At 42.0% G+C, this 27284-nt stretch overlaps 1 protein-coding gene and 1 non-coding gene across 5 annotated transcripts in view; one reads left to right on the forward strand and one right to left on the reverse strand.

Annotated features, from left to right (window-relative positions):
• The window catches only part of XPO5 (exportin 5), a 45581-nt gene that overhangs the window by 2867 nt on the left and 15430 nt on the right, over nucleotides 1-27284 (reverse strand). For all 4 annotated transcript variants that reach the window (XM_030870606.2, XM_060307826.1, XM_060307827.1 and 1 more), the window contains 16 exons: nucleotides 25590-25718; nucleotides 23917-24035; nucleotides 22678-22833; nucleotides 21421-21462; nucleotides 21007-21096; nucleotides 20038-20237; nucleotides 19129-19228; nucleotides 18104-18285; nucleotides 6799-6899; nucleotides 4556-4652; nucleotides 3599-3735; nucleotides 2801-2898; nucleotides 2177-2223; nucleotides 1648-1745; nucleotides 959-1021; nucleotides 98-180 (listed from right to left, as the gene is read on the reverse strand). In XM_030870606.2, the coding sequence (XP_030726466.1) occupies nucleotides 98-180; nucleotides 959-1021; nucleotides 1648-1745; nucleotides 2177-2223; nucleotides 2801-2898; nucleotides 3599-3735; nucleotides 4556-4652; nucleotides 6799-6899; nucleotides 18104-18285; nucleotides 19129-19228; nucleotides 20038-20237; nucleotides 21007-21096; nucleotides 21421-21462; nucleotides 22678-22833; nucleotides 23917-24035; nucleotides 25590-25718 (1742 nt within the window). The remainder of the gene's footprint in view (nucleotides 1-97; nucleotides 181-958; nucleotides 1022-1647; nucleotides 1746-2176; nucleotides 2224-2800; nucleotides 2899-3598; nucleotides 3736-4555; nucleotides 4653-6798; nucleotides 6900-18103; nucleotides 18286-19128; nucleotides 19229-20037; nucleotides 20238-21006; nucleotides 21097-21420; nucleotides 21463-22677; nucleotides 22834-23916; nucleotides 24036-25589; nucleotides 25719-27284) is intronic.
• Nucleotides 24563-24634, forward strand: TRNAD-GUC (transfer RNA aspartic acid (anticodon GUC)). Its single transcript has one exon. It is a non-coding gene; the product is annotated as a tRNA-Asp (tRNA).

Here is a 27284-nt window from a genome sequence, read left to right on the forward strand (position 1 = left end):
ACCAAAAAACCCTCCTGATGGCATCAGAAAATGAGAAAAGTGGAAGCGAGCTCCCTGGCTGGGCAAGGAAAAAAATCTCGCCTGCCCCTCCACCCACCTCATGCTTCATTAGACATTTTCCCAGGTCTGTAAGCTCTGCCATGGCCGAGGGGGTTACCTCTGTGGCCATCATCTCTTCATCTGTAAGTAGAGACCAAAATGTTAAGCTCCATCCTTTCAGAACAGAGACCGTCCTTTCTGACAGAAGCCCACAGAGTAAAGGAGAGGTGAGTATCCTGGGCTGACTGGTGGTTAAAGGTACTAGGACAGCGCCCCAGCCTCATAAGAGGGTGTAGAAGCCTCTGCCCATGGCAGATCTAGAGATGCATCTAGCCATACGTTTGCAAAACAAGGAATTTTTCTGGACAGTTACCTAAAAAGCTGCAAATGCTGAGGATCTTTTGTCGTTAAACAAATATTTGAGGACCCACTACAGCAGTTACTGGGGGTATAAGAGGAATACGACAAAGTCCCTTCCCTGCTAGGAGTTAAATTCTAGTGAGGGAGAGAAGTAATTAATAACACAAATAAAACACGTCAGGTAGTGATCAGTGCTGGAAGACAGAGCAGAGGAAGAACCCAGAGGCCGGTGTTGCTATTTTTGATAAGCTGGTCATGGAAGACCTCTCAGAAGTGACATCTGAGCAGAGACCTGAATAAAAAGCAAGGGGATGGGCCAGGTATATAGTGGGGAGAACAATCATTCTAGGTAGAGGAATCACCAAGCGCAGAGGCTCTGAGGAGGGACTGCTGGGGAATACAGCAAGGGGGCCAGCATGGACGAAAGCTAGGTGTACAAAGTCTCCTCCACACCAGACTGCTAGGGACACAGTTTCTATGGGAACTGACCTGGTTACAGAAGTAACAATATTTAGGAGCTTAATGGCTGACCTCCAAGGGCTGCAACAGGCTCACTTACCGTCTCCATCCGCAGCGGGAGCAGTACCATGGTCAGCACCTTTCTTTGAAACACAGCACACAGCTAAAGCAAGAAAGCAGGGTTACTAGGCTTATTACCACCAGACGACAGCCGTCTCAGGCCAATGGATCCCAAACTGTCTCTGGGCAGGTGAGGAGTGGGGGAAGGTGGGATACCATCCAGGCACAAAGTCAGCTTCACCAACAGAAATAGAGGCATTTGACCAGACTGTGTTCTGGTCCCTCTTCAAGTTCAGTCAACTGGCGGGAAATTACAGAATTATCTGAGAGTAAATGACCAGGAGAGGATGCCTGATATGTATACTTGGTCTACTTTGGATCTCAAACAAATGAACTGACCAAAAAATAAAAATGAAATATAACCACCTTCATGTCTAAGAATTAAAAAATTTCCCTATTTTGACAAAGCTAGAAGTTATTCCTACCATTAATCCAACTTCCTCCTGCTATTTTAAACCATTTCCTCATAATCTGCCCTTAGTATGAACAACTACAATGCAGTTCACAATTCATAAAGCGTCCTTAAATTGACTTAAGAATTACACAGTTTCTATTCAGTTAATTATTTCTTATCAATCTGTCAGTGTTGCTGCAAACATGTTAGGTGAGTGACCAGCTTTTTTTCCAGAAAAAGGCTTGTCTTCTACCCCTGGTTCCCACGCCACTTACTGATCAGGTCCATGACTTCTCGGGTTAACATCCTCACCAGTTGTTCCTCCAGCATCTCTTGAGACTCTGGGTTTTCATCTGTTGTCTCATCTTCTCCACTGCAGAAAACCAGGGGCCAAGTTCCATGGGAATGCAAAAGAAGCAGTGACCCTAGCTAGACCTTCTGTGCCCACTTCCTTCTCCTGACTTCCTCTGGTCTACATTCCACTCAAAAGTTAGGAATGGGCAGCAGTGATCCACTGAGGGGCATTATTACTTGTGACTGTACCCAGTTGGCTTGAGGGGAATGGATCAAAATCCTAAGAATGTCTCAGCATTCACCTAAGGCAGCTGAAGGTGCCCCCTATGAAGGCTTGAGCTGAGTCTGCCTAATGGTCACAGAAAAGCGATCTACCATCTGGGCTGAGGATGACTATAACCCACTGCTGTTCTAGCCCTGGGATGGCAGAGTCCTTCCTCCATGTCTACCTTCTCCCACCCCAAGCCTGGCTGCCAGCTCATCCGTCACGGAGAAGAGAAGGTCCCTTACCACAGCAGGCTCCTCTGGTTGATGACTTGCCATTTTTGGGAAAGCCTCTGGGAAAACAAAAAAAGAAATCAGTGCTACACTAGGGAGAAAAGATAATATCTAAGGGCCACTTCATGGTTAGAATTAGCTGAAGATGAGTCCAGGTAACAATGACAGGGCCTTGGGAGACCCCACAAGGTTAAAAAACCAGATACGGTTTCTGTAACCTCTCCCACACCCACGACAAGGGCAGCATATCAAACACTTCTTTGCTTGGAAAGGATCAATGACATTTCAGAACTCCTGAGTCTCTCTGGACACACCTATTCTCTGCCCAGCTGGTCTCCCTGCTTAATTCCAGAGTCAGGGAAACAGACCCAGGAAGAGCACTCCCCTGATCACCTCTCCTCAGTTAACAGGAGGACAGGAGTAGAATCTGAGTCTGCAGGTGCTTTGCAGGCAATGGAACCAGTTTAGTTCTTCAGAGGGGCTGCTCTACCCTGGGCAGCAAGGGTGGAGCGGCTGTGCAGCCAGCCTGGCAGGGCCAGGAGACGATGCTTTCAGGAGCTCTTGACTTGTGAGACTCACGAGAGGCCACCCACTCTAAGAGGCCTCTTTGCCACCCCTTCCTGGCCAATCTCTTACCATGTGAAGGTAGGTGAAAAGAGGTCCAAGGATGGGAGACACCAGGGCTTCGTAGTGCTCCGGGGGACAGAAGAGCACCAGAGGCTTCACAAAGACCCATGCCGCGGCAGGTTAAGAAGCTTTAGCACACGAGCGCACACCCGCCGTTCTAAGGCACCACTCCCCTGCCAGGCTGAAACTGTAATAAACTCTCCTTACAATATAACTCGCAGGGAAGAACCATACTCCCCCAAACAAAAACAAAGAGTCTGAATGAACATGCAGCATGGGAGTGCTTCTTCCAAGAGAAGCACCTGACAAAGTACAGAAAAGGGATAAAACCTTCATTTCTCATCTTTCCAAGAAATGGGATGGTAAGAATTTCCCCTAAGGAGAAAGAGCTTTCAACACCCCCTGGACTGCTTTCAGGTTTTTCCTTTTATTTACTTCAATCTTCTTGTCCTTCTAATGTGGCTACTATATACTGTCAGAAATGTTTCCATCTATTTCATATAGCTCAGCTCTGCCTCCTCTGGTGCTTCTAAACTATTCCTGTCTTCAATCTTCTGGCCCTTTGGGTTATCTAGGGAGTTTTTTTTTTTTTTTTTTTTTACGGTATGCGGGCCTCTCACTGTTTTGGCCTCTCCTGTTGCGGAGCATAGGCTCCAGATGCGCAGGCTCAGTGGCCATGGCTCATGGGCCCAGCCACCCCGCGGCATGTGGGATCTTCCCGGACCGGGGCACGAACCCGCGTCGGCAGGTGGACTCTCAATCACTGCGCCACCAGGGAAGCCCATCTAGGGAGTTTTGAAAGGATATGAAGCATGGGTCTGAGTCGGTAGTCAGGAATATTGTTCAAGTTGACGAAGGCAGAGCTGAGGAGCTGGGTGGCCAGGTGCTCCACGGTGTAGAAGTCCTGCTGCATGGAAGGGCCTGCCTTCCCTAGGATATGGAAACTGCAAGGGAAAATCATGAACAACATCAAATCCATTATCTGTTATCGCCAGCCCTGACTGCCTTGGGAATTTCTAGTCTACAAGAAGACTTCTCAGCTAGAAAAGCAATTAATTGTATTTTCTTTTTAAGAGAACTTTAGCTTAATCAGTATACTTTGAAGATGTGGACTTAATCTTCTTTCAGAAGGGAAAATAACAGCCACCCCCGCCCCCGCCCCAACGTTTAAGGAAACATCTTGAAACCAGATTCAGCATCTTTTAAAAGACAGATGTCGGTACCCAAGATCAACAGTAGGCTTTCATTACTTTGTAAGTAATATGGATTTACGATGGAGAATCTTTTGTTAGTTCGCTGACTAGAGCACTGTGTTAGCGAGATCAGCGCCCTGGGGAAGATGGTGTACAGAAGGGCCAGTTACACCCCCCCACGCCACAACCAGGACCCCAAGACAAAATATGGCCAGCTATCTCCCAGTGCCCATGAACAGTGGGCTATGAGAGTGAGGGGTCTGAGAAAATGCATCCCCATCACTGTAACGTCTACTTTGGTCTCATCACTTTATGCACTGGAAACAGACAAGTTGGGCGTTAAAATATCAAGTCATGGCTAGGACTTAAAGGCACATGTGACAATTAAAATAAAAATTGCAGGAAACCAGCCTGTTCATTTTGATTTGACACTAGAATCGTTAGTTTCCTGTCAAATTCTTTCCTCACATTACCTGTACACTAGAATTCTAGATCAGATGTCCAACCCAAGGCCATCCTATACAATGCATGTCTAGGAGGAGAATATGAAAAGGCAGCATTGGTTCCTTACCAGTTTTCATAGAGGGTGCAGAAGAAACGCTGCATTCTTTCTAAGACCGTTTTGTAGACAGGAGAGTCATTCAGTTCCAAGAGAGGCTGAGGTAATCCTACAGACAAAGATGGATCAGGAACCTGCTGCTCCTCTGCTGAGGGTCTCAACCTGCCAACACCCTCCCGTAGGCAGAGGTGGTTTGGGGGGCGGGGGGGGGCGGGGTGCTATAAATGCAAAGCAGCTGACCAAGTCTTCTACCAGCTGGAAGTGCTAACAGCTTCCCTAAAGTGACTGCTACACTGTACTTGCAGGGAAAGGCGAAAGCTATTTAAGTGTCCAGGTTTGAGTACTCTAACTTTTGCCTGGGTTTCTCCAGATGGAACTTGTACCAAAACACACAATGACAGCCCAAAATGATCTCTCCATAAAGTACTGGGAATGTCCCCCCCTTCCTTTTAAAGTCACAGAACCTCTTTTTCAAGCAAAATTTTATGCAAAAGCCCAAGGTGTATAGCAGATAAAAATGAAACCCACTTATCTCAGTATAACAATTGCCTTAAAAGATCTATACTTCTAATCAGAGGCAATTTTGTTTCCCATCTTGCTCCTGGTCGGAAGCTGCCAGAAGGAACTGTTTGTCCATTCTAGTATATTTTGGTTGGTCATACATTTCTATAGCAGCAGTTCCTGGCTTAATACGAATAACTGAAGGGGGGCAGGAGGGTAACAGGTGGTGAAGCAACACCTGATTTTTATATTAATAACAAGACATTTTTTGGACGTTTCATTTTTACTGGTGTCTCCAAAAGGGAGCTTAAGTGTAGTGGTGCCAAAGGAAATGGCCCAGGACCATTTAGGCCAAGAGAGATGGCCACGGGCCCTGGAAAGACAAGCTAACAGTCTTCTTTTCATTAAGTCATAGCTGAGGCATGCTCACTAGATTGCTTAACCATGGCCAGGCCCAGGCAGAGGTGATAGCCGGGGCAAAAACACACTGTCAGGGTTGTGATGGTAAGCCAGCCTATCCAGAGATAGGCACAAGGTTTAGACATCTCTGGTGTCTCTAGCTCTAACTTCTTCTTCTTTTTTTTTTTTTTTAATAAATTTATTTACTTATTTATTTTTTATTTTTGGCTGCGCTGGGTCTTCGTTGCTGCGCGCGGGCTTTCTCTAGTTGCAGTGAGCGGGTGCTGCTCTTTGTGGTGCGCGGGCTTCTTGTTGCTGTGGCTTCTCTTGTTGTAGAGCACAGGCTCTAGGTGTGCGGGCTTCAGTTGTTGTGGCACGCAGCCTCAGTAGTTGTGCTGTGCAGGCTCAGTAGTTGTGGTGCATGGGCTTCGTTGCTCTGCGGCATGTGGGATCTTCCCAGACCAGGGCTCGAACCTGTGTCCCCTGCATTGGCAGGCGGATTCTTAACCGCTGCACCACCAGGGAAGTCCTCTAGCTCTAACTTCTAACCAACTGCCTTGCCCTCTGTGTTCCAGCCACACAAGTCACCTTCCTATTCCCTGGACATATCAAGCTCTTTGCTGCATGCCTCGGAATCTTGCACCTGCCATTCTGTCTGCCTAGAATGCTCAGCATCTCCTTTTGCCCCCAGCCTGGCTGGTCCCTGTTCATCCTTCAAGTCTCCACTGGGAGGCAGTCTTGTGACTCCACTCCAAGACTGGGTCAGGTCTCCCAATAAACACTCCCACAGTCACTTGCCTTCACAGCACGTATCACAGTTATGATCGTGAATTATTTGCTAATGGGAGAAATGAGTTAAAGCAACATTCTGATCAAGGTAAAAACTGGGAAACTTGGCTCAGAAACTATTCCTTAAAAAAGTGATAACATACATAATATTTTACTGATTAAACCTATTTAAGCTTAATTGTTTGAATACTTTCCCCCCCATACACAAAAGGCAGGAAAGTACGCTAATATCCTTCAGGTCAAAAAGCATGGTTTATTTATAATCTAAAGGCTCTAACACATACTACCAGCTGGCAGCTGAAGTGAAGGAGTGGGTTAACATGGGGTGTGTGTGCTTCTGAAGACCTTCTCTGCATGATAAGATAATGAAATAAACAAACTTGTTCCTAGAGAGCCTGTAGGAACTCCATACATGCATTTCTGAACAAACAGGTGGTCAAGGTAGTGCCAGGTGAGGAGAAGGTGACACAAGGCACACTGAAGCTGCATTAGACGTAAGGTATAGAAATATAAAGGCATACAAAGGTATAGAAAACTTCAAGAAAAAAAAAGGTTACATTTCTTACCTAAAATAGCAGATTTTTCCACTTCAAGCATATCTAGAACCCTCGTAAAAGGTTCTGCCATTTTGGCTAGCATTTCTGGTGCATATAAAGTATTGTGAGTTCTGAAAAAAATAGGAATGCTATGTGAACTTTTCTTAGTCTGCTGGAGAAGGAAAGAGTGGGTTTCCATCTTGTAATTCAGTGATACTACATTTCCACATAGATACCTCTCTGTCAACACTACTCTTGGCAGGGGAATTTAAACGTTTCCCTGGAGGAGGGGATAGACTTGATGCTATTAAGTTTATTTGTACAGTATACAACACCTAATAGCAATCAACCACAAGAACTGAATTCTGAGAGAGCCGGACAACATCACAGTCTAAAGCTGGAAAGCAAAATTCTTTCAAACCTGAGACAATGCCAAGGCACTCCCAGTTTTCTGACTGCCCGTGATAGAGGATGAAATGTCAGAGGCATCATGGTTCACAGGCAGGAACACAGAGCAGGTAGTAACATGCCCCCATTTTTAGGATGTTTTGTCTCTGAATCAAGAGCATGGACCCAACAATGCTCTGGCAGCTGTTTAGTCTCCTAGAGGCACATTTGCAATTCCCAGCATGAGCATCTCTTCCCCACCAAAATGACTTACCTTTGTAAGACTACAGACCTGATCTACCTGCCTTCCACAGCAATGGCACCACGGAACAATCTATAGCCAGAGGGCATAACTACGTATTTCTCTTTTAAAAGTTAACTATAAAACATTTCAAATGTATAGAAAATTATAGAACATGGACCAGCAAGATTAAATATTTAAGATGAACAATGAAAAGATCATTTTAGACCATGCTTATTTTTTAAAAACCCTCAATAATGTTTTTTAAGTCTAACCATGTGCATTCATTAGTACCCACGTTTAAGCTGCCTTTTTATGACTGGCTTATTCCACTTAGCATAGTCAGGGTTCACCCATGTTGTAGTATGTTGCAGAAATTCCTTCCTTTTTAAGGCTGAATGATATTCCACGGTTTGTATAGACCACATTTTGCTTATCCATTCATCCACTGATGGACACTGGTTGCTTCCACGTTTTAGCTATTGTGAGTAATGCTGCCATGAACACAGGTGTACAAATACCTCTTTAAGACCCACTTTCAATTCTTTTGAGTATGTACCTCAAGCTGGACTTGCTGCTTAACATGGTAATTCTACTTTTAATTTTTAAATTTATTTTTATGCTCTTGGCCGTGCTGCACGGCGTGCAGGATCTTAGCTCCTCAACCAGGGATAGAATCCGGGCCCCCTGCAGTGGAAGCACGGAGTCCTAACCACTGGACCACCAGGGAATTCCCACTATTTTTAATTTTTTGAGGAACCGCCAAACTGTTTTCCAGAGTGGCTGTACCATTTTACATTCCTACCAACAGTGTACCAGAGTTCCAATTTCTCCACACCCTTGCTAACACCTATTACTTTCTTTTTTCAACATTTTTTTAATGTATAATATCTTTTTTTAACATCTTTATTGGAGTATAACTGCTTTACAATATTGTGTTAGTTTCTGTTGTATAACAAAGTGAATCAGTTATACATATACATACATCCCCATAACTCCTCCCTCTTGCGTCTCCCTCCCACCCTCCCTATCCCACCCCTCTAGGTGGACACAAAGCACCGAGCTGATCTCCCTGTGCTATGTGGCTGCTTCCCACTAGCTATCTATCTATTTTACATTTGGTAGTGTATATATGTCCATGCCACTCTCTCACTTAATCCCAGCTTACCCTTTCCCTTCCCCATGTCCTCAAGTCCATTCTCTACCTCTGTGTCTTTATTCCTGTCCTGCCCCTAGGTTCATCAGAACCACTTTTTTTTTTATTTTAGATTCCATATATATGTGTTAGCATATGGTATTTGTTTTTCTCTTTCTGACTTACTTCACTCTGTATGACAGACTCTAGGTCCATCCACCTCACTACAAGTAACTCCATTTCATTTTATGGCTGAGTAATATTCCATTGTATATTCGTGCCACATCTTCTTTATCCATTCATCTGTCGATGGACATTTAGGTTGCTTCCATGTCTTGGCTATTGTAAATAGAGCTGCAATGAACATTGTGGTACATGACTCTTTTTGAATTACGGTTTTCTCAGGGTATATGCCCAGTAGTGGGATTGCTGGGTCATACGGTAGTTCTATTTTTAGGTTTTTAAGGAACCTCCATACTGTTCTCCATAGTGGGTGTATCAATTTACATTCCCACCAGCAGTGCAAGAGGGTTCCCTTTTCTCCACACCCTCTCCAGCATTTATTGTTTGTAGATTTTTTGATGATGGCTATTCTGACTGGTGTGAGGTGATACCTCATTGTAGTTTTGATTTGCATTTCTCTAATGATTAGTAATGTTGACCATCCTTTCATGTGTTTGTTGGCAATCTGTATATCTTCTTTGGAGAAATGTCTTATTTAGGTCTTCTGCCCATTTTTGGATTCTTTGTTTTTTGATATTAAGCTGCATGACTTGCCTGTATATTTTGGAGATTAATCCTTTGTCAGTTGCTTTGTTTGAAAATACTTTCTCCCATTCTGAGGGTTGTCTTTTTGTCTCATTTATGGTTTCCTTTGCTGTGCAAAAGCTTTTAGATTTCATTAGGTCCCACTTGTTTATTTTTGTTTTTATTTCCATTTCTCTAGGAGGTGGGTCAAAAAGGATCTTGCTGTGATGTATGTCACAGAGTGTTCTGCCTATGTTTTCCTCTAAGAGTTTTATAGTGTCTAGCCTTACATTTAGGTCTTTAATCCATTTGAGTTTATTTTTGTGTATGGTGTTAGGGAGTGTTCTAATTTCATTCTTTTACATGTAGCTGTCCAGTTTTCCCAGCACCACTTATTGAAGAGGCTGTCTTTTCTCCATTGTATATTCCTGCCTCCTTTATCAAAGATAAGGTGACCATATGTGTGTGGGTTTATCTCTGGGCTTTCTATCCTGTTCCATTGATCTAATTTCTGTTTTGTGTCAGTACCACACTGTCTTGATTACTGTAGCTTTGTAGTATAGTTTGAAGGCAGGGAGACTGATTCCTCCAGCTCCGTTTTTCTTTCTCAAGATTGCTATGGCTATTCGGGGTCTTTTGTGTTTCCATACAAATTGTGAAATTTTTTATTCTAGTTCTGTGAAAAATGCCATTGGTAGCTTGATAGGGATTGCATTGAATCTGTAGATTGCTTTGGGTACTACAGTCATTTTCACAATGTTGATTCTTCCAATCCAAGAACATGGTACATCTCTCCATCTGTCTGTATCATCTTTAATTTCTTTCACCAGTGTCTTATAGTTTTCTGCATACAGGTCTTTTGTCTCCTTAGGTAGGTTTATTCCTAGGTATTTTATTCTTTTTGTTGCAATGGTAAATGGGAGTGTTTCCTTAATTTCTCCTTCAGATTTTTCATCATTAGTGTACAGGAATGCAAGAGATTTCTGTGCATTAATTTTATACCCTGCTACTTCACCCAATCCATTGATTAGCTCTAGTAGTTTTCTGGTAGCATCTTTGGGATTCTCTATGTGTAGTATCATGTCAAATGCAAACAGTGACAGTTTTACTTCTTCTTTTCCGATTTGGATTCCTTTCTTTTTCTTCTCTGATTGCTGGGGCTCAGCAAAGTCTATTTTGAAACTAACACAATATTGTAACTATTTTGAAACCAACACAATATTGTAAATAGACCACAAAGTCTATTTTGTCTGATACGAGAATTGCTACTCCAGCTTTCTATTGATTTCAATTTGCATCGAGTTATCTTTTTCCATCCCCTCACTTTCAGTCTGTATGTGTCCCTAGGTCTGAAGTGGGTCTCTCGTAGACAGCATATATACAGGTCTTGTTTTTGTATCCATTCAGCCAGTCTATGTCTTTTGGTTGGAGCATTTAATCCATTTACATTTAAGGCAGTTATCGATATGTGTGTTCCTATTACCATTTTCTTAATTGTTTTGGGTTTGTTATTGATGGTGTCTTCCTTCTCTTGTGTTTCTTGCCTAGAGAAGTTCCTTTAGCATTTGTTGTAAAGCTGGTTTGGTGGTGCTGAATTCTCTTAGCTTTTGCTTGTCTGTAAAGGTTTTAATTTCTCCGTTGAATCTCAATGAGATCCTTGCTGTGTAGAGTAATGTTGGTTGTAGGTTTTTCTCTTTAATCACTTTAAATATGTCCTGCCAGTCCCTTCTGGCTTGCAGAGTTTCTGCTGAAAGATCAGCTGTTAACCTTATGGGGATTCCCTTGTATGTTACTTGTTGCTTTTCCCTTGCTGCTTTCAATATTTTTTCTCTGTATTTAACTTTTGATAGTTTGATTAATATGTGTCTTGGTGAGTTTCTCCTTGGATTTATCCTGTATGGGACACTCTGTGCTTCCTGGACTTGATTGACTATATCCTTTCCCGTATTAGGGAAGTTTTCAACTACAACTTCCTCAAATATTTTCTCAGTCCCTTTTTTTTTCCTCTTCTTCTTCTGGGACCCCTATAATTCAAATGTTGGTGCGTTTAATGTTGTCCCAGAGGTCTCTGAGACTGCCCTCAATTCTTTTCATTCTTTTTTCTTTATTCTGCCCTGTGGTAGTTATTTCCACTATTTTATCTTCCAGGTCACTTATCCGTTCTTCTGCCTCAGTTATTCTGCTATTGATTCCTTCTAGAGAATTTTATATCTCGTTTACTGTGTTGTTCATCATTGTTTGTTTGCTCTTTACTTCTTCTAGGCCCTTGTTAAACGTTTCTTGTATTTTCTCCATTCTATTTCCAAGATTTTGGATCATCTTTACTTATTACTCTGAATTCTTTTTCAGGTAGACTGCCTATTTCCTCTTCACTTGTTTGGCCTGGTGCGTTTTTACCTTGCTCCTTCATCTGCTGTGTATTTCTCTGTCTTCTCATTTTGCTTAACTTACTGTGTTTGGGGTCTCCTTTTTGCAGGCTGCAGGTTCGTAGTTCCCGTTGTTTTTGGTGTCTGCCCCCAGTGGCTCAGGTTGGTTCAGTGGGTTGTGTAGGGTTCCTGGTGGAGGGGACTGGTGCCTATTTTCTGGTGGATGAGGCTGGATCTTGTCTTTCTGGTGGGCAGGACCACATTTGGTGGTGTATTTTGGGGTGCTGTGAACTTATGATTTTAGGTAGCCTCTCTGCTAATGGGTGGGGTGGTGTTCCTGTCTTGCTAGTTGTTTGGCATAAGGTGTCCAGCACTGTAGCTTGCTGGTCGTTGAGTGGAGCTGGGTCTTCGCGTTTAGACGGAGATCTCTGAGAGAGCTTTTGCCGTTTAATATTACGTGGGGCCGGGAGGTCTCTGGTGGACCAATGTCCTGAACTCAGCTCTCCCACCTCAGAGACTCAGGCCTGACACCTGGCCAGAGCACCAAGACCCTGTCACCCACATGGTCAGGTACGTGGGGAGTTTCTTGCCTTTTGGAAAGTCTGAGGTCTTCTGCTAGCGTTCAGTAGGTGTTCTGTAGGAGCTGTTCCTCATGTCGATGTATTTTTTATATATTTGTGGGGAGGAAGGCGATCTCCACGTCTTACTCCTCTGCCATCTTGAAGCTACCTCAACATTTTTTATTGTAACCATCCTATTGGGTATGAAGTGGTATCTCATTATGGTTTTGATTTGCATTTCCCTAATGACTATAGATGTTGAGCATCTTTTCATGGCCTTGTTGGCCATTTGTATATCTATTCAAGCCTTTTGCCTATTTTGATTAGATTATCTTTTTCTATATGTCTATCCTTCTCAGTATCAAACTATTTTGATTTCTGTAGCTTTGCAGTAAGTTCTGAAAAGGAGTTTGAGTCTCCCAACTTTCTTTTTCAAGACTGTTTAGGGGCCCCTTGCAATTCCATATGAATCTGAGGATAAGCTTTGTGCAAAAAACACTGTTGGAAATTGTTTTTTTTAAATGTATGTACGTATGTATGTATGTATCTGCTGTGCTGCACAGCATGAGGGATCTTAGTTCCCTGACCATGGATTGAACCTGTGCCCCCTGCAGTGGAAATGCTTGGAATCCTAACCACTGGACCACTAGGGAATCCCCACTGTTGGAATTTTAACAGGGGCTGCATTCAATCTGTAGATTGCTTTGAGTAATGTTTCCATCTTAACGAACGTAAGTCTTTCAATTCATGAATACAGGATGCCTTTTCATTTAGGTCATCTTTAATTCCAGAGTGTTTTTTAGTTTTCAGTGTATAAGTCTTTCATATCCTTCGTTAAATTTATTCCTGGGTACTTTATTCTTTTGAATGCTATTGTATATGGAATTATTTTCTTAATTTCCTTTTGGGATCATTCATTGCTGGTGTATAAGAACACAACTGATTTTTTTATGATGATCTTGTATCCTATAACTTCGTTGAATTTATTTATTAGCAGGAGTAGTTTTTGAACTCCCTTCTAGTCCTAGTTTGCTGAGTGTTTTTATCATGAGAGGGTGCTGGATTCTGTCAAATGCTTTTTCTGCGTCAATTAAGATGGTCAAGTGGGTTTTTTTCCTTTGTTCTATTAATACGGTGTACTATGCTGATTTATTTTTGTATGTTGAACCACTCTTATATCCTTGAGATAAATCCCACTTGGTCATAGTGTATAATCCTTATAACATGCTGTTGGATTCAATCTGCTTGTATTCTGTGAGGCTATCCATAACTCTGCCTTAGCCCTTACCTCCTGCTGTGTGGAGCTCAAGGGTTGGTAAGTGGTGCCATTTACTTTTAAAAACTGCAATTTGCCAACTTTTTAGTTTCTGAATTAAGTTTTTCTTGGTTGTTTGGGAACATGTCTAATACTATGAAATGATCTCTGATAAAATCAGTCCTTTTTTTAAAAAATAGAGCTTTTTTCCTATTTATTTATTTATTTATTTACTGGCTGTGTTGGGTCTTCGTTGCTGCATGCAGGATTCATCTAGTTGCTGCGAGCGGGGGCTACTCTTCATTGTGGTGAGCGGGCTTCTCATTGCGGTGGCCTCTCTTGTTGTGCAGCACGGGCTCTAGGCACGCAGGCTTCAGTAGTTGTGGCTCACGGGCTCTAGAGCTCAGGCTCAGTAGTTGTGGTGCACAGGCTTAGTTGCTCCGCAGCATGTGGGATCTTCCCGGACCAGGGATCGAACCCGTGTCCTCTGCACTGGCAGGCAGATTCTTATCCACTGCATCATCAGGGAAACCCCAAATCAGTTCTTCTTGAAAAGAAATTCATAGTCTTAAATTTGATGGGGAACAGATGAGATGTTTTTTATTTTTATTCTTTAATTAAGTGTGACTGTGATCCCAAGATATAATTTAAAAAATATAACACATCATATGTCAAATGTCCCTGATGGTACAACAAAATCTTGTATTCTGTATAGTCTCCTCTCCTCCTCCTCCCCTTCGCCAAGGAGGTGGCACCATGGTGGCTGCACCTGTAACTCACAAGTAATGGAAGGACTCAGTACATACTGCTCTCGTATCTATGGCTCCAGGGAGTCCTACAAGCCCTAGTAACATTCAGGTTCCTGAAATATCACTTTTCCTGACATACTTGCAAGTTAGAGCACTATGATTCCACATTAAGAGGAACTAGTTATTGCATTGGCAAAGAAAAAGACAATCAAGTGATAAAAGTTTTAAGTTCTGCAGTCTGTACCTATCTGAAATATTCTTAGTATCACAAACTAAGAGTGTAATTGCCATACACACAGGTATATATTATATTATTCAGCCATAACAGAGGAGAAAATCTTGCTATTTGTGATAATGTGATGGACCTTGAGGGCATTATGCTAAGTGAAACACATCAGACACTGAAAGACAAATACAGTATGATCTTACTTGTACGTTGAATCAAAAAAAACAAACGCATAGAAACAGAACAGTTTGATGGTTGCCCGAGGAGGGAGATGAGGGTGGGGGAAATGGGCGAAGGCGGTCAAAGGTACAGACTTCAGTTAAAAAGGTAAGTAAGTTCTGGAGATGTAATATATACAGCACACTGACTATAGTTAATACTGTATTGTGTATTTGAAAGTTGCTAAGAGAGATCTTAAAAGTTCTCATCACAAGAAAAAATATGTGTAACTATGTGACCTGATGGGTGTTAACTAAACCTACTGTGGTAATCATTTCACAATATATACATATATCAAACCAAAAAAAAAAAGTATAATCGCTATGCTAAACAAGACTTCCCACATACAAAGATTTCAATAAAACATATAGAAGATATCTGGAAACAATGTAACAAACTTTAAGTTAACAGAAAAGGTGTTATTCTAAACAGATAATGAATGATAATAATGAACCTTCTGAGAACCAGAGAATTCTGCTCCCCACAACTATCTTCCACCCTAACCCACTAAGAACACACCGTGCAATAGAAATAAAATGTAAGCCACATAAGCCATTTAAAATTTTCTAACCAGCCAAACTTAAAAAGTGAAAAGAAACAGGTTAAATTATCTTTTTATTTAACCCAACACATCAAAAAATCATTTCAATATGTTAGCAATATAAAAATTAGAGATATTTTTACATTTTTTGTACTAAGTTTTCAAAATATAGTGTGTGTTTTACACCTACAGTTTATCTCAATTCAGACTAGCCATATTTCAAGCGCTCAGTAGCCAGCCACATGTGGCTAGTGGCTACCATACTAGACAGTACAGCTCTAACACCTTCGATTATCAGACTTTGTTTGACAAGGAGTTAAAACAGGAGTTTTATAACAAGGAGTTAATACACAAACTGGTAGGAATGTAAACTAGTACACCACTTTAGAAAACTATTTGATTCTATCTATGAAAACTGAAAATATGCATACCTTATAAACAGGAATTCTACTTCTACATGTAGGATTCTGCTCCTACCCAACAGAAATCATGCATACACCAAAAAACATTTGTAAGAATGTTAACAGCAGCACTCGTAGTGATAAAAAAATGCTGGAAACTACCAAAAGTCCATCAACACTAAATGGATAAATGAGTTACAGCATACTCACACAATGGAATACCATCCCACCAATGAGAATGAACAAGCCACAACTACATGCAATAACACGGATGAGCTCACAAACATAATATTACACAAGAGAAGCCAAGGCACAAAAGAGTGCATGCTTTTGACTCCATTTATTAAAGCTCAAAAAACCAGGCAAAATGTTAAAGTTAGAAGAGTGGTTACCCCTGAGGGGTGCGCAGGACTGAAAAGAGGTGCTGGGAAGGTAAGTTAGAATAGTGGTTACCCTTGGGGGGCGCGCAGGCCTGAAAAGACTTGCTGGCAAGGTCGTTTCTTGACCTGGATGCTGATTACATGGAGGTGTCCACTTTGTCAAAATTCATCTACCTGCACTCACAATTTGTGTCCTTTTCTTATGTATATTTGTACCCCTAACACTATACTTCAAGATAAAACTTACTACGAAAACCAGACAAAACTCTAACAGCTCCAGCTGCACACTACTCAGGGAATCTAACTACTCCATTAACTACGGTCAGCATTTTTCAAAATACCTTTCGATTGACTCTGGGATTTTCCAAAAGTGTTGTACTCTTAGGAAAATATCAAGATGACAATCTCTTGTCTCCTCACCTAACCAGGGATGAACCTTGTTTCCAGGTCTAGGTTCCCACCACAGGGACTCTGGCCACAGGCCTAAAAAGTCAGTGAGTCTGTTGCTATCTGACTTCATCACTTTCACATTTCTCTAAACTACAGAAGATCCTTTTGGTCTTAAAAACATCAATATGGAGACAAACTTTTCCTTGACTAAATATTTTACTACCCTCTCAACATGTAACCCATACTTCTTTTTCAAATCTTTTTCCTCCTTTTGAAATCAGAGCAAAGTATTGTCTATTTCCATAGACATGTCCACAATGACAACTTGTTCAGACACTCCAGCCCTCCAATTTGGTCAACATTAACTTAAAACCTTGGATTCTTAAGCATATGGTCCAGGGTGTCTGTTGTCAGCAGAGCATCCCTGAGACATGAGCAATTTGATTTACTTATGTTGAGTAAATTTGGTTTACTCAGTTGAGACTCCGCTCTAACACCCTGGGTAAGAGGCCAAAAAACAGTGGAGCAGAGCTCTAACCTGAACTCAGAAACACTAGGAGATGTAAAAAGCAATCAAATTTTGCTTTGGCCAGTAAAAAACTGATTCTCTCCAAAGGCTTTCTTTCACTGTAGACAGCATCTATCCCTGAATCATCAAACATATAGTGAGTAACCAACAAGCCTAGACTTGGCCTACTTCCGCTTGATTATATTAGCTCATGTGATGTATAACAGTGGTTCTGAACCTTTAATGTGCACACAAACAACCTGGGGATCTTGTTAAAATGCAGATTCCGATTTAGTATGTCTGGGGTGAAGCCCTAATACTGCATTTTAAACAAGCTCTCAGGTGACTGCTGATGCTGCTGGTCTGAGGACTCAGCTTTGAGAAGTAAAAACCTAGGACTCTGATGTGCAGCACGTATCATGCCTTCCTTTGGCATGTTCAGCCACTGGATGTTTGGTCCATTTGAGAACACAGTCACTACCGATAAATTCAGATTAGCTCGTCTGAATACCTGACCCAGAAAAGCACCACTACAGAAAGCAACTGCCCTGCTCCCAATGAACAATTCCTTTAGTGGCAAAACTTTAGACCAAATGAAACAAAGTAAAAAGTAGAAATGAAGTATAAAGAAGTAAAAGAACACAGAGGAGGCTCAAAATGAGAAAAGCCATTTTGAGATTAGCCCCCACGTGCTCACTTGGGATGCAAGACTTATAAAAGTGAGAGCCGGCGCTTCCCTGGTGGCACAGTGGTTAAGAATCCGCCTGCCAATGCAGGGGACATTGGCTCGGGTTCGAGCCCTGTCTGGGAATATCCCACTAAGCAACTAAGCCAATGTGCCACAACTACTGAGCCCATGCTCTAGAGTCTGTGAGCCACAACTACTGAAGCCTGTGCACCTAGAGCCCATGCTCTGCAACAAGAAGCCACTGCAATGAGAAGCCTGCGCACCGCAACGAAGAGTAGCCCCCGCTTGCCACAACTAGAGAAAGCCCGCGCACAGAAACGAAGACCCAACGCAGCCAAAAATAAATAAAATAAAATTATAACAACAACAACAACAAAAAAAGTGAGAGTCCATGTTACTTTTAAAAAGGAGAGTCCCTCTAGAACGAAACAAGACCTAATCTCTTATTTACCACCATATGATCTGAAGAAGTATAAACAGATTAAGCTTTTGAGATTTTTAAGGCAAAAATACAACAGAGAAAAACCATTATTCTGACTCACCTTATAAGGGCAAGCAAATTGTCAAGAAGTTTCAGAATCTGTTCTGTGCAGGGGTTACGGAAGATTGGATTTCCAGGCGATGTATAACCCACCACAAATCCCCCAGCTTTGGCCTCTTCTAGGTCAGTGGGCCAGCAAGTTCGTTTCACAACACCCAGAATGCTATACACACAAAAGCTCATCTACAGAAAAACATAAAAATGAAAGGTAAATATAAAAGGGGAAGAAAAGACAAAAGTGCTATTAGATATTTGCAAGATTATGGCAAAGATGACATAGAAGTTGGACAAAAGGAAAAGACGCCCCCCCCACCCCCATCCCTGTCCCTTCCTTTAAGGTCAAGTCCAAAAGGGATCCTTTCAATGCCATCTTCAGGACCAGTGGTAGGCTCTAAAAGCTTCCCTTTCATGAGGATATCCTTCCAGAGGCTTACAGGACCCCATTTAGAAGGTGGCTTGGACATACTTCAAAACAGTATTCACCCTGCCAACATTTCATCTTGTTTTTGAGTTGTTTGGGCCTTCAAAGATTTTGCCCTAATCCTCACTCATAGTACTTTCTACCAATTGACTACTTGCCAGGTTAATTAATAAGACTTTTGCCGTTATGGAGCCAGGAACAATGATTATTTGAATAGCAAGCAAAGAACTGGAAAATCTCAGGTTTGCAAGTTAGGCCACCATTTAGGACTTTACTTCCCAGAGAGCAAAGGCAGGGAGAACCCACCCTGCTGACCAAGTTCTGACCTACTTCCTCATTACACCTTCAGTTCTCCAAGCTATTTACAGATCCTTAAAGCCAAAATAATGATTTCATAGAAAAGACCACCTGCTCTGCTGTGAGAACTAACTCAAGAATTTAAGACTAAAGAAGAAAAGAAAGGAGACACTAACGGAAGTGGAGACTCCCAGATTTCTTGCTCGTACACAAAAAAACGTAAGTCTACGAGAACCTGGACAAATGACAACACCCTACTCCTACCTGTGGCCTACGCACCCTCCCTATCCCAGGAGAGGCTTACTCACTCGTGCACGGTTTAAGCCACAGGGATCCTCCAGGCCTGGGTCACAGCTTGTCCGATCTGCACCCACATAGGCAATAAAAGCATCAACATCTGACAGCACTCTAAAGGTTGGTGAGGGAAAGACAAGTTACAGCATGATTTTAAGCAAGGATAGTTTCTTCCTCAAGAGCTAATAAGCTGTGATTATTTGACCCCCAAAGAGCAGTTGTTACAGTGAGAGGAATCTAATCAAACTGTCAGCTGTCATATGAAGATTTATTAACTTCTCTTCCCACTTCTAAATGTTATTAGTGACACTTTAAGAATCAAAAAGGGTACGAGCTTGAGAAGGCTGTGTGGGCACAGAGGGGTGTCTGTGCAGCTCCTACTTTGTACGGCCCTACTGGCTGTTCTCACTTCTTTACATGTGCTGAAGCTGCAACTAGACACCACAGCAGACCTCACTCTGGCGTTCCAACCCACACTATCCATCTTAGTCATTTCGTCTCTGTTCCTACGCCTCTGCAGAGCAAGGTGATGTTTTCGGCACTTCACTTACAAGACTGCTTTTAGAGCAGCGGTGCCACCTCTTTGGCACCACAGGGACTGGTTTCGTGGAAGACAATTTTTCCACAGACCCGGGCTCGGGGGCGTATGGGGGATGGTTCAGGCGGTAATGCGAGCGATGGGGAGCGGTGATGAAGCTCTCCTCTGCTGCTCACCTCCTGCTGTGCAGCCCAGTTGCTAACAGGCAGCGGACCAGTACCGGTCTGTGGCCCGGGGGGGTGGGGACCCCTGCTTTAGAGGCCTTCAGCTATCACTGATAGTGCCACTACACCTCGATATCCTTACACCCCGACCCCGGACATAGTCTTAGAAGAGAATGGGTACTCAAGTGCAGTCAAGGTCAAGGGCAGAGGATCTCCCCTACCTGTGCATGTCTTCAGAAAGCCAGATGCTGGCCACGGGTGCCATCAGCTCCTCCAGAAACACCTTCTGACGCTCGTAGTTCTTGAACTGGTTACTAATGAGAACCAGGGCTTCCATGAGGGCACACTTCTCCATCTGTGTCAGGAGCAGCTCATTGGAGAGGAGCTGCTTCACATGGTTATACAGCATGTCAAAATTGGGCTGCATTTCACAAAGAAAAAAACCCAGAGGTGGTGAAGGTCTGAGTTTCAAGGCGTGGTGGGTCACTCAAGGAAGGTAAAAAAGAGGATGAAGACACTTCCAGGACAGTCAGGCCAATAAGACTGTCACTTAATAATTTAATTACAACACTCTTCTTGTGGCTGAACAGGCAAGGCAATTTAGGTTTGAGTATTTGGGTAACTGCGCTTTCCGACTCTCCAACTGTGAAAAACATCTGTCTTTTATTTCTATATCAACTTTTACAGTATCTTCATGGACAAAGATCAGTTTGTTTTCTATACATATATACTTATGTATATATATTTTATAGAGAGAGAGAGAGAAAAGGAGGGAGATGGGGAGAGAGACAGACAGACACACACAAATAACTGCTGTGTATTCAGAGAAGAAATCTTTGGTTAATTTGTTATCTGGAGTAGTGCTAAACTTCTTACAGAAACCCTCCAAAAAAGGTTGAGGTTTGCAGCTGGCTTCTCTCAAGACTAGGCACATCACTTGGCAGTGGTGGTTAAGAACAACACACATAGCACGGTAAAGAGGTGTACACTGACAGGGAAAACGTGGTCATCCATGTGGAAGAGAAAAATTCATTCTGAGGCAATATATTTGCATTTCTAAACTTCACTGAGTAACTCTGGAGTTGGGGAAGACCAACCTTATGTGAGGTATAATTAGGTGTGGATTTATAGAGAAATGTACCCAAACTCGGCATGTCTCAGTGGCTACCTGAACAGAGTCCAGGGCTTACCAGCACGAGCTGGGGGTAGTCACGACACATCTTGATGATGGAGGAACAAGCATGTCTCCTCACATTCCTCACCGCCCGGGTCCTGGGTGCCTGGGAAGAGATATTCGATAAACTTAAAGCTACTTTTAATATAACTAACAGATGCTGCAGAGAATCATGTAAATATCTCCTTCAGAGGTAAATTCACAATTTTCACAGCTAGGGGAGTATAATCAAGTGATATTTATAGTTAGCAAGAATCCACATGTTGACTGTTTGTCCTAGAGTATCTCTAGTGCAAAACAGCCCATCATATGACTATCTCCTGCCTTTATTAACCCCGTTTGCGTATTAGAAAAATCTACACTAAGTGTTGGGTATTCACATTTTTGTTCTTAAGAAGTTAGAATTGGTAGGCTGAATTAATGATCTTACCTTACTTTCCTCAACAGTTTCAAAAGTGACAGATGAAAATAGCTAAGGGGAAGAAAAAAGGTCACTCATCAGTACCAAATGCATAAAGTATTTTACAAAGTTTCTAACAAAATCCCTAAAGTGCAAACAATACGGTAACAAAAAGGTTTTCAACTGGCATTACAAAGTTTCAGATGTTCATTTTCTCGGATAACTGCAAGAGGCTTGAGATTCACGATTTTACCAGCAAACACTTTACGAAGATAAAGGCCACAGAATCCCAGAACAATCTAGGCTATCACCCAAGAACTCAGCCATGGTCACATCTCCCCACTTTTTGTTAAAAGTTGAGTGGTCTACTCTCCCTGATTCCATTTCATAACTTCCCACTTACTCCTTAACCCAATGCAATGTGACTGCTGCCCTAGCCACTATGATGGAATAACACGCTGACAAAGGTCTAGAGGAACCCAATGGACACTCTCCAATTCTTAAAGAATTTCTGTGGCAACAAATGAGTCCACATTTTTGAAGTTCTCCTGGACTTTGTAACACAACATTTTCTCCATCTCTCTGGCCATCCCGTTTCTTGTTCTTTGAGGGCTTCTTCCTCAATTATGGTGACTGTCGGGCTTCTCTGCTTGAGCTACATGTCCAACGCTACATAAAACTCCTTTTTGCTAGGGCTTCACCTCTACTATTGGCATTTCTATGATGGCGATGCCTTAATTTTCTCTCGTAATTTTCTGAATCTAGACCTTTAACCTCCAATAGCCAGTTTAGCACGAGATGTCTCCACTGAGATATTATATGTATACTTCAAACCTAGTCCTGCAAAACAGAACTCACCCCTTCTCTGCCTTACTCCTTCCCTCCTCCTGGTCCAATATTCTCACTCAGGTGGTGCTTCACCTCTCACTAGTCACCTCAACTGGACTCCAAAACCTTTCCTCTTACAAATCACCTCCCAACCTGACAGCACACATTGATACCTCCTCCTTCAGGTACTCTTTTCCATCTCAGTGTACATGTCTACTAACTGCAATGCCACGTAGGTACCGCATCTGTCTATGTGCCTTTCTCCCCAAACAGAGAGGTAGCAAAGGACAAGGCATTCCTACTAGCATGGTGCCTGCTCCACATTAAGTACTGAGTAAATATCTGATAAATGAATAAAGAACTGTTTATTAGCTTGTCTCATATACTTACAAGAACAGTTACAAAAAATAATTAGCTTAGAAATGCCAAAATAAAGTTTACAAAGGAGAGGGAGTTTACCTTAGAGAAGACCTGGGGCAGGAACTCTGGTCTGTAGGTGACAAATGGAAAGAGTGCTGAGACATTAGTGAGGACACAGGACAGGATGAGGGGATCCTTGGTGTCAAAGTTCAGGACCATCTGCAATAGCTCTACTCCATCATTAATAGGAATTTCCTGTGATACAGACATGAAAAGGAGGTTGACATAACTGAAAACCACTTTTGCTAAATTTCCTTCACACTCTATATAAATATGGTTGTCACATATGGTTTTATATAGTGCTTCTTAACCCTTAAAATTCTAAGCATTACCCCATGTTATTAAAATTTTTCACAAATGATGCTGCATTATTAGGGATGTAGCATTACCTACGACTAGAAATTGAACAAACTCAGAATGCCATCATTTCAAACTGAAGTGAATATAAAAACAGATGGAGTTAATGATCCTAAGATCTAATTTGTTAATAAGCCATTTATGAGAAAAAGCACTGTATTTCACTTATCTTCAAGGGACTTAGATTCTTTCTACAACTAACCTAGAATGAGTTAAGACGAATTACCCCAAAATAAGTGATCCAATTATTTTTAATCTAATTAACACAGTTAATATAGTATATGCTGTTATCTGGTTTAATCAGATTATTCAGGAAAGAGGGACACAGATCAGCCATCATGAATATTCTGGTCAATTTGCCATCAATTGGCAGGTATCTCTTAGATTTTCCAATTCAAGGCTTCCATCACTGTCCTCCCTATAATAGTTACCCTACCTGTGGTTCACTGTACTATCAGGCTCATCTTATTATCCCCTAAAACGAATACTAAACACTGCGGGGCTTAAAGTCAGAGAGACCTAATTTGGGTCCCAGCTCTAATTATTAGCTATTTGACCTTGAGCATGTTATTTACCCTCTCTGAATCTCAGTTTCCTCTTCTGTAAGATGCACACTCACATATTTTCCTATCCCACTGCCAATTTTAAGAAGATCAAAACTGGGGACTTCCCTGGTGGCACAGTGGTTAAGACTCTGCGCTCCCAATGCAGGGGGCCCAGGTTCGACCCCTGTTCAGGGAACTAGATCCCAGATGCATGCTGCTACCAAGAGTTCGCATGCCACAACTAAGAAACCGGCGAGCCGCAACTATGGAGCCCGCCTGCTGCAACTAAGACCTGGCGCAACCAAATAAATAAATGAATAATAATTTTAAAAAGATCAAAATTGTTATGCAATCAGCACAATAAACAATTACTTACTTCTTTATCTAATGTTCGAAACATCTGGTTGATCACACTTTCCAAAAAAAAGGTCATGGCTTCCCACTGCACAAATGAAGGTGAGAAGATGGAGCAGAGGCTGCCTTCTCCAGTTCCAGCTGCAGGGGAACAGGGTTTTAAAACACACACACACACACACACACACACGCACGCACGCACTTATAAACACTGTAGGATCACAGAAGACACAGAGACCACGGGGCTGTAGAAACCACTAGGTAATTTCACAGTTGAAGGAACAAGGTAATCTAACCCTTCTCAGCCTGGGAAAAGAAAAGGAAGCAGAAAGGGATCCCTATCCTGCCTCTACCTCTAAAAACAAACTGTCTAAATTCACCTTTGTGAGCCTTGTCTGTAAAGCCAGTTTAAGTACTGAATGAGAATATACATGTAAGCATCAAAACCAGTGCCTGGCCAATTGAGAAATATTAATTAATTTCCCCCCCTTTCATAATCTGTCCATGGGAATCTAAATAATTATGATATCTAAGACCATAAAGAATCTTTCCAACAAGGAATTGCTGTAAGATACAAAATGCTGTTCACACCCAGTAGCCTCATGACAACTGCAAGGGCCCTGTGCAGAGAACTGTGCCACCCTCCAAGTTCACAAGTATCATCAAGTTCCCTGGTGGCCTAGTGGTTAGGATTTGGTGCTGTCACTGCCATAACCCAGGTTCGATCCCTGGTCAGGGAACTGAGATCCCGCAAGCCACATGGCGCGACCAAAATATGAAAACAAAGAAAAGAAAAAGCCCCACAAGTATCATCAAAGCCCGTCGCTTAGACAGCAAGGCCCCCGCGAAACGAATTACAAATTACTTTTCTTGCTTCCATACAGTGCCCACATTTACTCGCTTCATCTTGGTACAACATATTTGGGCCTCTGCAAACCTTCAAGTTACTAGATACCAGGGACCTTTACAGTCAACTGTGAACACATAAAACTGAATGTTAAATCCCATGAATGTCAAGTAACTAGTGTACTTGGTAACTGACCATAGTGTGGACTTTTTCCAAAGCAGTGACTTACACCCTTTCCTTACAATCCTCTCACCCACTGCCTGCGTTAATAAGATGACAGACAGAAGATACAGAGCACTGAGAAGTTACCTAGCTTATGCTTTTGGGTAGAGGGGGGTTATTTTGATTTTAAATAAAGTGGCATTTCCCAAAGGCTCTGAGGGGGCTGAGCGATATGGGAAACCCCTGCACTGCTTGTTGTGCCCGACTAACAAGTCATTTTTTCCGAGTTTAAGAGAAATGCCATGCAAGAACTTGGTTGAACAGCTTTAAAAAGTTAGGTCTAGACATGTTTGTTAGATGTTGCCTGAGGTGAAGTAATAAAATCAACAATAAACAATTGTTGACTCTGTTAGAAAAGAAAAATGAAGGCAAAACCGATAGGGTCATGGTTTTACCCTAATTTAAACAGAGTTAAAATCTGGTATTATATCTGCTTTCTCTGCCTGTACATGCAAGTGAAAAGGCTCACTCTCTAGGATGGAACGGGGCAGTGAGCAAAGCTGTTTTTGAACACTATTAGCATACTGTTTTGAAATGTGGCTCAGAGGTTTATTTCTATGTACAGTTTTGATACATAGAAATACTTCACTAATGTTCAGTTGGAAAAAGAACAAAAGAAGTCTTACAGTTCATGGATCCAGTATCAACAGAAGTTGAGAGTTGATACTTTAGCCACTCCCCAGCCATCTGGAAGCTAGTCTTGGGATCCAAGCGACATGCTAACCTCATTACTTCTCCTTGTTGAGCCCGAGAGGCTGCCAAGAGAAAGACATGAATCAATAACCGCATATAACAGATACTTAGTTAATGTTTATTCATTTATCCATCCCAGGAGGAAAACATTCAAGAGATTTTGTTTTGCAGACTTATGCTCTGAATCTAACAAATGTTCAGTAAAGCTTTGTTAACAAATCTAGCAATTTTCAAAACTAAATTCTAAGAAGCCACCATACCAGCTAGATGCTATAAGCGGCAAACCAAAAGTGGTCTCCTCTTTCTGTTGGAATTAAGAGGAGATCAGGTTGGTACAGATGTAAAATGGTACGGCTGCTGAAGAAAATGGTCTGGCAGCTCCTCAAAACATTAAACATGGAATTACCATATGATCTAGTAATTCTCTTCCTACGCATATGCGCAAGAAAAATAAAAACATATGTCCACTCAAAAACTTGTACTGGGCTTCCCTGGTGGCGCAGTGGTTGAGAGTCCGCCTGCCGATGCAGGGGACATGGGTTCGAGCCCTGCTCCGGGAAGATCCCACGTGCTGCGGAGCGGCTAAGCCCGTGCACCAAACCTACTGAGCCTACACTCTACAGCCCGTGAACCACAACTACTGAAGCCTGCGCTCCACAACAAAAGAAGCCACCGCAATGAGAAGCCCGCATACCACAATGAAGAGTAGCCCCTGCTTGCTGCAACTAGAGAAAGCCCGTGAACAGAAAAAAAGACCCAACACAGCCAAAATAAATAATAAGTAAATAAATTTATTTTAAAAAAATAACAAAAAATCTTGTACCCAAATGTTATAATAGCATTATTCTTAATAGTCAAGATGTGGAAACAACTCAAGTATTTATCAACTTATCAATAGATGAATAAAATGTGGTATATCCATACAATGAAGTATTATTGGCAATAAAAAGAAATGAAGTACTGATACATACTACAACATGGACGAATTTTTAAAACACTATGCTAAGAAAAAGAAGGCAGTTACCAAAGACAACACACTGTATGATTCCATTTATATGAAATGTTCGGAATAGGTGAAAGATAGAAATAGAAAGTAGATTAGTGCTTTTCCAGGGCTGAGAGGGATAAGGGGATTGGGAGATGACTGCTAATGGTTACAGGGTTTCTTGGGGTCATGAAAATATCCTAACATTGACTGTGGTTGTGGTTGTACAACTCTGAAAATACAAAAAAACCCCACTGTATTATATGCTATAAATGAATGAACTGTATGACAAAGAAATTACATCAATAAAGTTGTTATTAAAAAAGGGGGGGGGGGAAACCAAGTTACAGAAAACCCAGAACAGAATTAGGAATAGTGGGGTTTTCCTCTCTTTTTTAGAAAAAAGACCCATATTGTAAGATGGTATTTAATTCTAATATATGAATATAAAAAAAAATGAGAGTGCCTTACCTTAAGTTACTATCTCTAAACTTCAATGTCCAAAGGCGGTGTATGTGTGTATATGTTTGTGGGGGTGTGTGTGTAAGAGGTAAAACAATGCATGGAATAAGTACAATCCCAGCACTCTCTGCAATGTGCAAATGGAGATTAAACAGGCTGCTGTCCAGACTTGGGGCTCTTT

The sequence above is a fragment of the Globicephala melas genome, chromosome 11, assembly GCF_963455315.2.
Source record: "Globicephala melas chromosome 11, mGloMel1.2, whole genome shotgun sequence".
In the NCBI taxonomy this organism is placed as follows: Eukaryota; Metazoa; Chordata; class Mammalia; order Artiodactyla; family Delphinidae; genus Globicephala; species Globicephala melas.